General features: G+C 37.4%; 2 protein-coding genes and 1 pseudogene across 3 annotated transcripts; 1 reads left to right on the top strand and 2 right to left on the bottom strand.

The window, feature by feature from the left end:
- Nucleotides 1–1,485: 1,485 nt before the first annotated feature.
- Nucleotides 1,486–4,533, top strand: LOC113300195. 2 transcript variants are annotated; one of them, XM_026549394.1, is made up of 3 exons: nucleotides 1,486–2,017; nucleotides 2,712–2,866; nucleotides 3,066–4,533. In XM_026549394.1, the coding sequence occupies exons 2-3, from the start codon at nucleotides 2,722–2,724 to the stop codon at nucleotides 4,328–4,330; spliced, it is 1,410 nt and encodes a 469-aa protein (XP_026405179.1). In that variant the 5' UTR covers nucleotides 1,486–2,017; nucleotides 2,712–2,721; the 3' UTR covers nucleotides 4,331–4,533. The 2 variants fall into 2 exon arrangements, with proteins under 2 accessions (XP_026405179.1, XP_026405180.1); XM_026549395.1 differs by lacking the exon at nucleotides 1,486–2,017 and having other exon boundaries at nucleotides 2,028–2,866.
- A 635-nt stretch (nucleotides 4,534–5,168) lies between these two features.
- LOC113300194 lies at nucleotides 5,169–13,732 on the bottom strand (annotated as a pseudogene).
- On the bottom strand, nucleotides 11,248–12,950 carry LOC113296436 (GPN-loop GTPase QQT2-like). Its single transcript, XM_026544741.1, has 5 exons — nucleotides 12,816–12,950; nucleotides 12,522–12,705; nucleotides 11,759–11,799; nucleotides 11,502–11,635; nucleotides 11,248–11,395 (listed from the first exon to the last, which is right to left on the bottom strand). Exons 1-5 carry the CDS (start codon nucleotides 12,948–12,950, stop codon nucleotides 11,248–11,250), a joined length of 642 nt encoding a protein of 213 aa, XP_026400526.1.
- Nucleotides 13,733–15,993: the final 2,261 nt, after the last annotated feature.

Raw genomic sequence — 15,993 nt, 5'->3', positions numbered from 1 at the left:
AAGTAATTTTTGACGCTCATTTGTTCAGTTATATGAGACGTTTGATTGTGAATGATGGGCCTGGATATGGTGTATTGCAACAAAGGCTTACTACCTTTCCTATCCACGATGGTGGTCTTGGCATATATTATATGTCGGACACCATTCAGTATTGTTACCTCGCCTCTTGCATTCAATCTAAGCAGCTGCAGGATACTCTCTTGCGTTATTCTGATGTATGTAGCGATGGTTCCAATTACCAGCTTGCTTTAGACTCTTTCTTCAAGGTATGTCATCTTGATTCTGCCTCTTTCAACATTGAGTTAACTATCTCCCATCCTATGCGTTTACTGGCAGCTAAGTACTTTAATGTTGTTGAACAAGAGATGCCAAATCTATATAACATGTCAGTTAGGGATTTAGTCTTATGGCAGTGCAAAAAGTTCCCACATGCTCAGGATTATTTCTAGCTGTGCCTATAGGTGGTATTGGACAATGCATTGGTCCTCGACAATTACGTGCCGTTCTCTGTTATCGTCTTGGTATTCCTCTTTTTCCAGCTGGGAGTTTTTGTTGTTTCTGCAGTCGAGATATGGATTTTTTTGGTGACCATGCTCTTCACTGTGCACACGAAATAGGTTATAAGTTTCGGCATGATCTGGTTCGTGATGTTTTGTTTGATATATGTTGTCGTGCTAGCATACACGCACAAAAAGAGGTGGATTTGGGTTTCTTATCAGCTGAAGGTGATGCTTTAAGGCCTGTAGCTATTTTCATTTATAATTGGGACTCGGGTCGCGATGTGTGTTTAGATGTATTTGGAATTTCACCTTTTACAGGAGGTGGAGTTAATACCTTCGTACCAGAGCAGGCTATATGTAATGCCGTTTCAAGAAAGTGGAAAAAGTATCTTGACAAGTGTACTACACATGGTTACGGTTTTGGTACTATAGCTTTCATGACGTTGGGTGAATTAGGTGATGAAACCGTGGATTTCTTGAAGAGAGTGAAGCATTTTGTAAATAATCATGATGTAAATGTTAAAATTGGTGATTTTCTTTTTCGTAGATTAGGAGACGTTAGTATTTATAAAGGTGTTGGCACCCAATTAATTGCTAGGTTGCCGACAAGTATTTTGTAGTCCAAACTTGTAATTTCTGTTATTTTAAATAAAATTTGATTTTTGTTAAAAGTTCGACTAGTTCTTGATTTTTAATAGTATTACATTAACTAGTTGGAAGCCTAACAAGCTAAGCTCCAACAACGTACTACTACATTAATTTGAACAAAAAAAAAAAAAACAACGTTGAAGGCCAAAGAAGGAAAAAATGCAAAAATTACTCTACCTGGTACACGTGTCGGCTCCAAATCTCTACGATATCATCAATAGACGTGGCAATAAACGATCAAACCCAAGAATAGGAATTCACGAACGTGCGGAAATTTTTCAAGTACAAAAATAGAATTGGATGTCCGGTCAGTGGTCATATCATAAACCCAGCCCAGCCGTCATCTTTGAAACTCCGCCCGGTTACCAGACAAACCCTAGCCTTTTACCCTTTTGCGTCTTTTTTTTCTTTTTCCTCTTTCAGATCCCCAATTTTTTTTCCTAAATCTGAATTCTTTCCTCTTCTTCTTCTTTGATTTTTAGCTTTTCCTAAATCTGAATCATCTAATCTTATCTCGCGATTAGGGTTTCGGAGATATTTAGTTTTTTTTTTCTCAGATCGATCGATTTGGAATACCCCAATTTTGTTTAATCGAATCTGATTTCTTCGATTGAAAATACCTCTTTTTCACCGATTGGATCTAATTTATTTGATTATTTTTGTTCAATTTTATTTTTTTGATCGATCGATCCCGTTAGGGTTAATTAGGTTTTCTTCGTAATTTTAGGGTTCGTTGACCCTTCCTTTTTTTTCAAAGAAAATTAGGGTTTCCCTTTGAAACATCGTATTAGGGTTTTTTCCCCTAAATTGATTTAGGTCAATCATTCCCCTCATCTTAGAAATAATCAACTCCTCGAATATTATCCGAGGTAAAAAGAAATTTAATTTCTCATACTTTCATATAATGACCTCATTATTATTTTTATTTATTTATTTTTAACATGTTCTTATACGGTCTTATTAATTGCATGCTTGATTTGAATTTGTAAAATGAAAATTGGTGTAAGTTAGTGTTCTTAGTAATCGGGGGCGAGCAAATGCGTCCTCTTTTATTTGTGTTCTTGCAGTAAAATGCTGTATAGGGTTATGTTTGAATTGTGTAGTTTCATGTATCATGCAAATTGATGAGTGCATTTGTGGGCAGCTACTGTTATATTGCTACCCAGCTGGATAAATATTTATTCCAGCTTGTGGTCAAATGTGAGAGTGTTTTTGGTCTGAGAAGCATAATGCAGTTTAATTTTTTCATTTAAGCTGATTCTTTATAGCAAATTTCCATGGTAGTAGACTTAATGGAAAATCAATTGAATAAGAATAAATTGGACGAATCATTATGCAATGGTTGGTCTCACGTGTGCGCATTTTTTGTTGTCGTTCATACCCACGGAACACTTTTACCTCGCGTTACTTCGTATCTAGAGTTGATAATATTTGGAATATCTTTGGCCATATTGTATTATTGGTGATGTCTATCTCAGTTAAAAGGTGAAAGATTTGGGGGGACTATGTCTTCTATTGCCATTCTTTACTTCGCACTCATGTAATTCTTCATTGTTTGCGTAGTAAGGTGATTATGGCTTACAAGAGGCCTTTTGGAGATGAGGAGGATTACAGGGTTGCTTCTAAGCATCCAAGACATTCTGACAATTGTTACCAACTCCCATCATTTATAGATGTTGCTCCTTATGCCGATACTTCTTCGGATTCTCAGACTTCAGGTAAAGAAATGTAGGGGTCTATCAGTTGAGAAGAATGTCTAAGTATTCAATGTGTAATGTTTTTACGGCAGATGTCCGATTTCCGCTGTTTTTTTTTTCTGAATGTTAAAAGAGGTGGATTTATTTTCACCATCGGATATATAGCATCTTGTATGTATTTAATAATATTCTGTTTTGTTAATTGACCTGATTAATGAAGGTGATGTAAGCTTCACTAAAAGGAATGTAAGTGACATAGATTTGGATCTCCCAGCTTGTGGGTACATGGACGGTGAGATAGGTGCTTCTGGCAGCCTTTCTAGTTTGTGGCTCACCCATAGGTCAGAGGCAGCAGCTCAGGACGATGAAATGTGTTTATCCTATTTGGCTTATGGTCCTCGGAAACTAGTTTCTATTGGATCAAATTATCAGGCAGATATTCCAGCCTGGGGACCAACATCAAGTGTCGATGAGAACAGTGGAAAATTCATGGGAAACTGTGTGATTCCAATGCCCACAGAAGATGCAGGCAATACCAACTCTGTTGGATATGTTAAAGATGATTGCAGCTGCCCAGATTGGGGTTCTGTAAGATGTGTAAGGAAACATATCACAGAGTCCAGGGACAGGCTTAGAGCGACTCTTGGGCCCGAGACATTTGCGGAACTAGGGTTCTATGAAATGGGAGAGGTGGTGGCTACGAAATGGATTGAACAGGAAGAGCGGGTCTTTCATGAGGTAGTGTTCACATATTCTGCATCGTCTGGTAAGAGCTTCTGGGATCGTCTGTCAGCAGTCTTCCCATCCCGAACAAAGATGGAACTTGTCAGTTATTACTTTAATGTGTTTATGCTTCGTCAACGCGCTGAGCAAAACAGATCAGACTCTCTGGAAATAGACAGTGACAATGATGAGTGGGAAGGAAGTGATGAAGAGGAAGATGAGATAAGAACCGCAGAGGAATACGGAGACTCTGCAGTAGAGTCTCCGCAAGAAGATCCCGTCTCTTACGATAATAACGAGGGTGATGACGACAATGATGGGGATACAGGGGATGATGTAAGTACTGCTGATGAGCACTATTGCAGTTTTGGTCCTAAATTCCATACCTCATCTAAGAATTCGCAGAGCAGTGGTGAAGATTTTGATATACAGGATGACTCTTGTTTGTCGTTTGAGTGTCAAGCCAGCAAAGAGGAGGTCTTCTGCGGTCAAACTGATATGAGGAAAAGACCGAATCAGGCACATAATAACCGCGGGGAGGATTATCTGCAGTGTAGTTTTGATGAGCGGTTTAATAATGCCTCTCTTGAGCATGGATATGTATTTAGTTCCTGTGACTCTAAAGTTTGGGATGTTGGGTATTTGGATAGTTTTGAAGCTGATGCCGATTTCCTATCTACATTCAACATGATTGAAGAAGTTTTCGGAGATGAAACAATGAATCACAGAAAGGGTAATACTGATGGGAATAGTGTAAGCTAAGCAAGTACATAATGATTTTTTGCAATCTCCCTCAGTTCTCTGGCTCCTGGAAAACCAGACTGTTGTCAGAGTTGTGCCAGTTTGTACATTTCATTTTTCCATAGGTGCAATAGCCAAAAGGGCACCACCTTTTACTGTAAAATAGTGTTCTATTTTTTAAAGGCTAGTCTGTGATTCAATGTTCTTGGCATGGTCTCTGATTCTCTCTGTTGTTTAAATTTAGGGCCAATTACAGAATGTTCATACTTTTTGTAATTCGTTCACAAAATGACCATATTTTTGTATTTCGATTACAAAATGGTCACACTTCCATCCGATTTAACATTTTTGAATAAAACGGTGTTAACTTTTCCCATATACCCTCTTTATTTAATAAATTGGTTGATGTGGTGGTGATGAAGCGGTGGTGGTGGTGGAAGCTTAAGAATCTTCACTAAACCCCAGAAGGGAAGCGATGAACCCTTTGGCTGAATGCGTTCTAACGAACCTGAATGCGATGTAACGATATGTAAGCGGTGGCACACCACTTATAAATAGCACCACCACAGTCAAAAAACTATAATGAAAGTAGAATTTGAAGTTATGTATGGAAGGATATGTAGGTAATTTCATTATCATATTTAACTGTGAGTCACCACTTAACTCTCTATTTGACGGAAGTATGATCATTTTATTAATAGTTTGTAACAGTATGACTACTTTGTAAATCGGGTCTTAATAGTATGACTGTTTTGCAATTTTTCCTTATATTTATTCTTTACCAGAACTTGGAAAAAGAGGAAACCAGAAGATCTCCTGTAATGATACGAGTGACACTTCCAGAATTAAGCTAAGAATATCAGCAACAGGAAGTGACATTATGGATTAGAAATGCTCTGGAACCTGTTTAAGTTTACTCTCAGTCAGCATTAACAAAAATCACATGATTGATGACAAGTCTTTAACAGTCTTATCAGTATCAATCTGGCGTTAAAATCTAAGCTAGACTGTACCATCATTTTCTTAGAGAAATAAAACTTAAAAAGTAAATTAAACTGATCGAAAGTAGTAAATCCCTCCAACTTCAGACCTCCAAGCAGTTGGTCATATCCCTCCTCCGCCAAGTTCCACTTAATCAACTTCCCCAATCTTCTTAGGTCCTGCACCTACCAGCACCACCCATGTCAGGCTCAGCACTATCTTGATACATCTTAGCAATAATGTGGTTGCAAAGACTCTCAAGCTCTTTCATCCTGTCATCAGATTCATCCGCCTCTGCAAGCTCGTTGGTATCAAGCCACCGAATGGCAGATTCAATAGCATCCTTGTCAGCTGCTGCTAACTTCCCAGCAACCTTCTCGTCCTTGATTGTATTCCTCATATTGTAAGCATAGTTCTTCAAAGCATTCTTCGACTCAACTTTCTGCTTGTGTTGTTCATCCTCCGTCTTGTACTTTTCTGCTTCCTGCACCATCTTCTCAATTTCCTCCTTCGACAACCTTCCTTTATCAATTGTGATTGTGATCTTGTTCTTCTGGTCTCTAGTTTTATCCTCAGCAGAAACATTCAAAATACCATTTGCATCAATGTCGAAGAAACAGTGATCTGAGGAACACCACGAGGAGCAGGGGGAATTCCAGACAACTCGAATATAGCAAGTAGTTATTCCTGGTTCTTTCCCTCTCGCCTTCGTACACCTGAATTAACACTCCAAGTTGGTTGTCTGTGTAGGTAGAGAAAACTTGCACCTTCTTGGTGGGAATTGAGTGTTTCTTGGAATCAATGTAGTCATTACCCCTCCTGCTGTCTCCATCCCATGGGACAGAGGAGCAACATCCAACAGCAAAATTTGATTCAAGTTCTGATTAACCTCACCACTCAAAATCGCAGCCTGCACAGCTGCTCCGTAAGCCACAGCTTCATCGGGATTAATACTCTTGCAGAGTTCTTTACCATTAAAGAACTCCTACAACAACTGCTGCATTACAGGGGTCCTAGTTAATGCACCGACTAGAAAATCATCATGAACACTGTTCTTGTCCATCTTAGCATCCCTCAAACACTTCTCAACAGGCTCCATACACTTCCTGAACAAGTCCATGTTCATCTCTTCGAATCTAGCACAAGTAACAGACATGCAGAAATCTACATCCTCATAGAGAAAATCAAATTCAAATGTAGTCTAGGCACTAGAAGCAAGGGTCCTCATCGCCCTCTCACAAGCTCTCCTCAATCTTCTTAATGCTCTAGGATTTCCACTGATATCGTTTTTGTTCTTCCTCTTACACTCTTTGCACAAAGTGACCTGTTATCAAAATCTTCTCCTCTCCAGCAGTAGCCTTCACTTCAAAAATACCTTCTTCCATAGTCAATAATGAAACATCAAATGTACCACTACCAAAATCGAAAACTAGAACATTCTTTTCCCCGGTACTCGGCGCTTTCTTATCAAGACCATAAGCAATTGCAGCAGCAGTTGGTTCATTGATAATTCGCAGCACCTTCACACCAGCAGTAACACCAGCATCCTTTGTAGCTTGACGCTGTGAGTCATTGAAGTATGCAGGGACAGTCACAATCGCATTCTTTATAGAAGAACCAAGGGAAGCTTCTGCAATCTCACGCATCTTGATAAGAACCATAGAAGAGATTTCCTCTGCTGAAAATTGTTTCTCTTCTCCTTAGTACGTGACAACTATCATGGGTTTTTCACCTGGTCCAGCTATAACCTTGTAAGGCCATAGCTTCATATCAGCTAGAACTGATGGATCCTAGAGCTTTCTCCCAATCAAACGCTTTGCATCAATGTAAATAACAAGAGTAATTCAGTACAAGCACTGACAAGAATAAGAAGAGGCATAATAATAATTCAAAATCAACAAAAACAAATTAGTGGCGATTCCTTTGCTAGATGGTTCCACTCGATTCGACTCAATTGCGTCGGACTCAGTACCAAGAGGAAGTAATTTTTGACAAGGAGAATGGTGTCTTTCAGACTAAGCTTTTGAGGGAAGAAATCACCTCTATAACGGAAGGACTAATCTTCTGCTGATTAAATGCTTCCTCTGTCACTCTTTGCTTCTGCATATGCTGTGAGACATCATGTTGTTTCTCACTAACACCAGACGCAGACAGGAAAAAGTAGCTTGCAACGATGGGAAAGTTTCACCTTTCAGTACCACAGCTCCACTACTGGAAAAAGCGGCAATGAACTAACAACAGGTGCCCCAAGTGTGCCCAACCTTGCTGACGGAGGCATATACGTACACTTCCACTATCTCTTCCTGATGTTACACCCAATGAGGAATATGAAGTTAAATCATTGTCTTGTCACCATCAACAATCTGGCTATGACCAACTGATTTATCACCCGCTAGATTGGTAAGTATGCCCTGTCATCATGAAGCTGAAATACCCAACACACATCAACTAAAATGTTAAATAAGATGAAAAGATCTGAATATATGCAAGCGACCTAGTAGCAGAAAAATGAAAAAAGAGATGATAATAGAAAAGTGATGTTGACAGTACACACCAAGCAGTATTATCCCCACATGGAAGTATTGGCTATAAATATAAATAAAACAAAAAGAGAAGCTAACAACATTTGTACAGCTTAATCATGTATTTCATTAACTTCTTGTTTGGTGTTTTTGTTCATGTATAGCAACATTCGTAAAACTTAACTAGAGATGACACCCTCAGAAATTCCTTGACGAGAGAGTCGTATAACAAACAACAACAATTAGACAATTTTCGGATCATCTTTTATTTGCAATGAAAAACAATCAGAGCCATGCCTACTAAATGTACTCTTTTACATAGACCTACCTCACTGATTCTACAAAGGTCAGGGATAACATTCCACAAACGACTTCATTAAGTTGAATCCTACTTGACTGTCATGGATTCAGGTAATCTAGCAAAATAATGAGAGGAACTACATTGTGTATGTATCAGTTCAAATAGCATCAAACCAGTTAAAGTGAGATAAAAAACTCAGGTCATAAAGATAACAACAAGGACGGCAAGAACATATCAAATTCTTTGCTTTGCATACAACTTAGTTCTTGGAAACTTGGACTAATTCTTGTGAAACTCACAAGAAACTTGACATTAAACTTAAGCTAACAACATATGAAGTGATACTAACCGGCCAAATGTGGAAGATTAATATTCAAAGACGGAACCCCTTATTCTAGTATTCACGTGCTGTTTTACTGGGTAGTAGGTTCATATATTTCCGTTTCCAATTGTGGCAAAGGAATTCACCTATTCTATATTTGTACGAAGTCCAATCATAATTCTTGGACCACCACTCCATTTGACAGTAAAGAAATGGCACAATAAATTGAGCTCATACCATGAACGATGAGGTAGAGAGTTAGACAACTTATAGTTGGCAAATCTGGCCACATCCTATGCATTGACATGATATCATATATCAAACCTAAATTCTATACCAATTATTTTGAGAATCATAGTTCAAGCCAAAGAATCTACTACCCTTGTAATATTATATCCTTTTTCTAATAGCAGGACAAAGAATCTATTATGAGGAAAAATATTTTGATCCCGTGCTGCTAGAGCATTTTTGATCTAGCAGCATCACAACCAACAATTGGACCATATGGATGGTTGTGATGAATCAAAGCACAAACAAAATTCTTATTATAAGCGCCATCTTGAAATGAACAGCAAAGAACAACAAGGGCTAAAAATGCTTACACTCCAAGAATAAATCCCAAACCTCAGCCCTAATGCTTGGATCAACAACCTGCATCCACAAAGAGTAGTGAGAACTAAGAACAACATATACCAATAGCAGAAAGGTCTGCATCAAGGAAGCTTAAACTGATGCACTCTTTAAGAAACCATAGCATATAGAGGAACTGAAATTAGCAAGGGTCATGCAGATAATACTTTCAAATCTACGCTAGCTGCATATCATGAAACTGAAATAGGTTGGGTGCAATTCGAAAAATACCTGTTGGCAGCTCCTTGAAGGCAGTGGAATAGCTTGTAAGCCTGTGTTACAAATACTGCCAAGAGAAAACGGAAGCAAATTCAATATGTAACACTACAACCAGCACAGGAGTATCTTGAAACCCTAAAAGTAACTCCAACATCATAAGCGTCATACTTGAAAAAAATAGAGAAACAACACTCCACACCATAAAAAATTAAAATTATAACAAAGATAACGCTGATTCAAATTCAATTTATCGCACCATTTCAGTGGATCATAAAGTCAATTAAAAGCAACATATAACGTATGGCACATTTTGAATACAAATCATGTGGATGGTTGGGAAGTAATTGACACACTTATCTGATTTCCCACAAATCACATACTAGTAGGTCCTCTTGATATTTGTTTGGGCCATGTTTTAAGTTAGATTTAAGTTAGAATCAGAAGATCAAACCAAACTATTAACTCAAATGTGGTTAATGGGTAAGACTTAAGGTAACTGGGAGCCTTAGCCAATCAGACAGGCAACCGGTTTTGAAAAAGGAATAAGAGTCGAGAATCAGATATTTTCAATGTCAAAACTGGCAAATTTAGAGATGGCCTATCAGAAACCATATCCATAGACTAAAGAAGGAACTTTCAAGAGCTACTATTATGCAGCAGGGAAGCAAAAGATTTGAGTTCAGAACCATAATAAAACTGATACAAATTAGCATAATAGTAAGAAGTTTTACGTTCCCTAGACTCCATAATATGTACTTCAACAATAAAAAAATGTATACCAGAAAATCACATGATTTCTAGCACTGCACCTCTTATTAATCCCTCTAAAGCAACCTTAAACTGTAATCTAGTCTATCTAGTCTAATGCTCACATCTCCCACAAAATGTGTGTACAACATCGATAAATACAATACATGCAGTGGATAGAAGCATGGCAAAATGTAGAAGAGGTTCTGCAATAAAACCTATGAAAAACATTTGCATCCAAATATCCAATGGATAAAGAAGAAATTGTAATAACTACTGTAGTCAGCTATGGAATAATGATAAATATGGTTCTGTAACTTCTTGAACAATTATCGGACTAGTGCTGAAACCGCAGTGACAAGGTTTTTGGGTGTTCATAGAGCAGAAGACAATCTCATGTCTTCAGATAGTGGTGAATATTAAAAAGGAATTTCATGCCTAATTACTGTAGTCAGTTATGCAATAATGATAATAATGATTCTGTAACTTCTTGAACAATTATCGGACTAGTAGTCTAGTACTGAAACCGCAGTGACAAGGTTTTTGGGTGTCAACCAGACTACTAGCAGATGTCAAAATCATGTCGCTTTTTTATAGAAACGAATGAAGTCTTTTATGATTTTTGTAAGTGAAAAATACTACCTTCTAAACTATAAACCCACCAATCAAAAAGCGTACACGGAATCAAAGTCCGAAAATCATCTCACTTGAAGAAAAGGTGGGCCCACAAAATGTCCAACCACCACATTATCAGCATAGCGATCTAAATTGGCACAGATAAAACAAAGCAACTTGTAGTAGGATTTGTTATTCCTAGTAGCTCAACAGGGGAATAATTATCAGGTTGTTTCAAGGACAAGAGAGTCTGCAACACTCTCAAAGAAGTCTTGAAACATAAAAGAGTAGCTGGCTAGAACTCGCCTAAACAAACTCTTTTTTTTCAAAAGCAGTTCTTGATATCCAGTTAAAAGACACATATGATATAACACCCATGCCAATATACTACCAAGATGGGTGCAATCTGGCTATAATACTGTTTTACTAGTTATGAAGGGAAAAAGAAAAAGTGTACCCGAGAACGATGCTCTGCCAAGATCTAAAAGTTGAAGTTCCCAACTTCTTCATAATCATCATCACCTCATCATCAGTAACCGTACCAAAGTCATCTTCCCAATCTTCAACTTCCTCGTCTTCGTCTTCGTTCATCATGCTCTTGCTAGTGCTTGGTTCGTCCTTCAACCCAGTACTCAGAACCAGATTCTCCACCAGATTTTTCCATGTTCTTCCTTAGCTTATCCATATTCCGGTGTCTGTGTTCCTCTTCCAACCATTGCTTCTCTTCCCGTCTCTTGTCAAGATCATTCCTGAAACCAACACAAGATAAAAACAAAAACAAAAATTGATATGAGCAGCCTAAATAGTATTTACGAGAAACCAATTCACATTAGGGTTAAGTAAAAGAAGCATTACTTGTAGGTCTCCATGTACTCATCAGCACTTGCATCTATGATCTTAAAGAACGCATCCATACCAGCTCCAGTAATTGCAGATACAACGACTGGGTGAGATTGTTGTAGAATTCGTCCAGGACAAGTGAGAGGCTTCTTGTTAAGGTTGACGTATACGAGTTGTCAGAACCCAGTGCCGCTTGAAATACCTCACAATCTTTCATCCACTATTCACATGACATCAATATTCTAGTAAGATTCTAGTATTGTAAGAAAAACAGGACGACCAATTATATACTTGGCAACAAAAGTCACATAAGCTGCAAAGAACAAAGCAGAAAAGGCAAACAATAGCAAAGCAAGATGCATTGCCACTTTTCAACTACTGCAGTAACTCGATCGAGAAAAACCCCTCAAGGTCTTGACCAAGAAACAATACCTTCAGTAACTCTTATCCAGATAATAGAACTAAAGGGCTTGCAAGCATAAGAAACCAGGCATCAAGCAAAGAGACATGTGGCTATGGGTTCCAAAATCACGAGACTAAGATAAAAATTATCTTCAGAACCATCGCGTCTTTTTGCAGATGTTTTTCTCTAAGCATCTAATCAACTGCCAAGGACAAATCATAAGGATCTCATGAAAGAGAACTCAAGAAGTTGTTTATCGACTTAATCGCGATAAGTATTTACTTGCATGAGACAAGTGGGAGGTAATCTGGAATTCGCTGTTAACAATGGTCCCTTATTAAATGCAAGTTCTCATAGTTCGTTGAGAGAGGGCATTACGAACTTGCATTAAAGTATTCAAAATTATATGTGGGGCATAAAACAGAACAGTATAGTAAAGTTCAATAGTCGAGATAGAGACAAACAAAGCATGCGAAGATGAGAAGAACCAAACCATAGGAATCAAAGATTTTTCCCAGACGGAAAACTTACCTCCAAATTAAACTCATGCTGAGCCACATCAGTCTCGTTAAAGGCCAAAACCAAAGGCAATCAGGTCTTGTAGAGTATGCTACAGGCATAAATCATATTACTCATGAATGTAACTGGGCTTGATGAACGAGGTGTATCAACTACATAGGCAATCACAGTGGGGAAAGTGGAAGCAAAAGCTTCGGTAATAATCCATCCTGAAGCTGACCAAGTGAATATTTCAATCTGACCAGGAGTATCCACAAGTACATAATCTAGCTGATCAGCACGTTTCTCGGATACAACCTGAAGAAGAAAACAAAAAACCACAACACTGTAAATAAGCCAAAAACATCGTACAACAGAAGTACCACAGTGAAAACCCCATATCTAAATTTCATCATAGCATAGTATACCTCATCGAATTTAGTTGCAAACAAGTTAAGCAATGTCAAAATCCCTCCATTGAGACCAAGATTATACTGTTTCATGACTTCTTTGTGCTTGACAGCATCTCTTATATCAATATTGACACCGTATGGAATTGTCATAACTGCTGGATCGAGATTAACAACATATCCTAGTTTGTTTGGCCCTCTTGTATAACAAACCAATCGGTTCATAAATGTTGTTTTCCACCACTACCTATACCAACATAAAATACAACTCAAATCACATTGTCTACGCACAAAGGCCTTAACATTTTGATCCAGTAGTAGTAAGAGATATTTTGTAGAAGGGTCGGATGTTTAGTGCATAATTAGGTTCCGGGTCGTGGAAGTTGTAGTTGATGCAAATGCCCTTATGAAATAGGTAAATCACATCATATCTTGTCCCCAGTTAAAAACTTAACCGGAAAAATATACAGAAACATTTCGTCGAACATCTTGACTGCTTATAAAAGTTCAAGTAGAAGAAATTCTACACGCTCATATCCAAAATTGATATCTCGGAGGAAAAATATAAACCACGATATGGGTAGTTATTATTTTCAGAATGAAGTCAAAAGTGATTCCGCAAATTAAGACTTGCCTGAATCAATGAATTGAAACATATACAGATTCATAATTCAACAAAAATTAATCAAAATCCAAACAGGCATAAATGGGGACAATGACGAAATTAGAAAAGAAGTCTTACCACCGCCGAGAATCTTCTTAGCATACCAAGTCGTTTAGAGGAATTTGAAAAAGATGGTGATGCCGGTATAGAACTTAAACCAATAAACAGGAGAAGGAATTAGTTGTTAGTTTCACACTTAAGAATGATTAATTCCTGAAGCTGTGAAATATCGCCATATCACCGAGTCCAACCACCAATAGCTTCAACGACAATAAATAAGAAATGGAATAGAGGGAAGAAGATGGAAAAGGACTTGAGAGATGCAGCTTTTGAAAATACATAAACTGTCAACGTGTAGTCAAGGTGTCATGCAAAACAATAAAGTCAGCTAACGTTTTGTTAACGGTCTTCCGTTAGTCTACGACCCTTTCACATCAACGGCATCTTTCACGACCCAGACCCTAATTAGATATTAAACATGCGACCCTTTTAAAAAATAACTCTAGTAGTAATATACCTGTCATTCTAACAATAATGATGATAACAGGCTTCTTCTTGAAAGTAGCAGTTTTCATCGATTGCTAGTTTCCCCATTGTATTCAAAAGAATCTCTAATATCATTATAGGTTGTACAAAGAGCAAAAAATGGAAGAGAAAAGAATAAGGGGTTTTTACCCGAGTGTTGGAAGATTCGATACATGTTGTTCCTCCACTGACTTAGAGTCAGAATCTATCTCCATTCTACACAAGAAGAAGAAAACTTAAGAATTCAGATAATTTTTAATATGGGTTTTCTTCTGAATATGATTAAAAAAAAAAATTTTAAAAAAAACTAAAAAATTTCTGATGGGAAATCTATCAAATATTATGTATATCTGTTATATAAACCTAGATAGATAGAAAAACCTTGATTAGGGTTTTGAAACAAATGATTCGGAAATTGATGAAACCCTACCTTTTCAGTGTATGGAGAGAGAGCACTCGTTAATGGAAGAATGAATAATCGAAGAGATGGAGAAAATGCTATCTTCTGGAGCAGAACTGTTCATTTGTCGTTAAACCCTAGAATAGACTTGAGTAGACCATCAACAAAACAAGTCTCTTAACAAAACATTACAGAAAGCACCAAAAAGGATTTCTAGAAGGGGATAGCACAACAAAAGTAATTTTTAAAAGGATTTTTAACTTTTAAGCCCATTTGGATAGCACAATAAAAGTAATTTTTCCATTTTTTAGAAGTTGAAAAGTCAGAAGTTAGTTTCGCTGTAAAATTTCAAAACGATTTCTAGAAGTTGAAAAATTAACTTTTTATGAAGCAAAATAGTTTTGTTTTTGACTTCGACTTCTGGAAAAGCAGTAGTCGGAAGCAAATTTGTATCCAAATGTGTCACCAAGATAGTTTTACTTCTGACTTCGGCGTCTGGAGAAGAAAAAATATTCTTACTTCTGGTATCCAAACAACACACCGTAACGACACCACAACACTGTTTTACAAACCCTAAAAGGCTCCCTAATCATATTAGTTTCATGATTGTATCTTAATTTGTGTACTGAGAATCATAGTCGTCTTATAGACCAGACCAACTAGGGTATTGCCCAGAGCCTCACATTGTTAGGGCCCAAAATTTAAAATTTTCTTAATTTTTTTTTTTAATAAAGTATTAGAATGTCGTTTGTCATGGAAATACAACTTTTAATTGGGCTAAATGCAACCCTGAGAGCAACTTTAGTCATGATTACTACGTTCTCAAATTCTCATCCCATATATGGCTTTTTTGGCTTAACAATATGGTATGTGACGCAGTGAGAGACAAATCAACGTAGTTAATATCAACGTTTCAGCAAATACGTAATCAAAAAATCCATCCAAGTCTAACGCATTTTGGAATAACGTGTGGTATGAAACGCAAATTATAATTGCGTCTATTATACAACGCTGTTTAAAATACCGTTTGTCCTCTAAACGTTTTTTATAACTACGTTTAATTCAACGACATTAAAAACTGTGTTTGACCCTAGATGTTTTTTATAAACACGTTCAGTATAAAACGTGGTTTATAACAACGTTTTCTCTAGGTGGTTGTTATAATAATGTTTAGTCAAACATCCCACTATGAGACGTTTTCTATAATTGTTGTTTGAGTAACGTCCCACTATGGACGCATTTATAATATGCATTTAGTGGAGACGCAGTTAACAACCACGTTCAACACAACGTAATTATAAATTACGTCGCATTGAGACGCAAATATAACTTGCGTCCGTTGTCAGCCGCTATTAAAATCTACGTTTCATAAAGGCTTTCATAAAATACGTTGACGCCAGACGGATTCTTAAATTACGTTATATTTATCGAACGTAAACTACAACTCGTTTGTTGTTCCACGCAATTTTTAGTTATGTTTGTCGTCGCACGCGCTTTTTAACTGCGTGAAGCTATATATGAGATTTGCCAAAAAAAGTTCTCATATATGGACACCCCGTTTGAGAATACATGGGACTTATAGCATCCTAGACTGCGCCTGCTTTTGT

Source organism: Papaver somniferum, chromosome 7 (genome assembly GCF_003573695.1).
Source record: "Papaver somniferum cultivar HN1 chromosome 7, ASM357369v1, whole genome shotgun sequence".
Taxonomy (NCBI): domain Eukaryota; kingdom Viridiplantae; phylum Streptophyta; class Magnoliopsida; order Ranunculales; family Papaveraceae; genus Papaver; species Papaver somniferum.
Note: the sequence above shows the minus strand (reverse complement) of the source record. Positions and strands in the feature narration are given on the sequence as shown.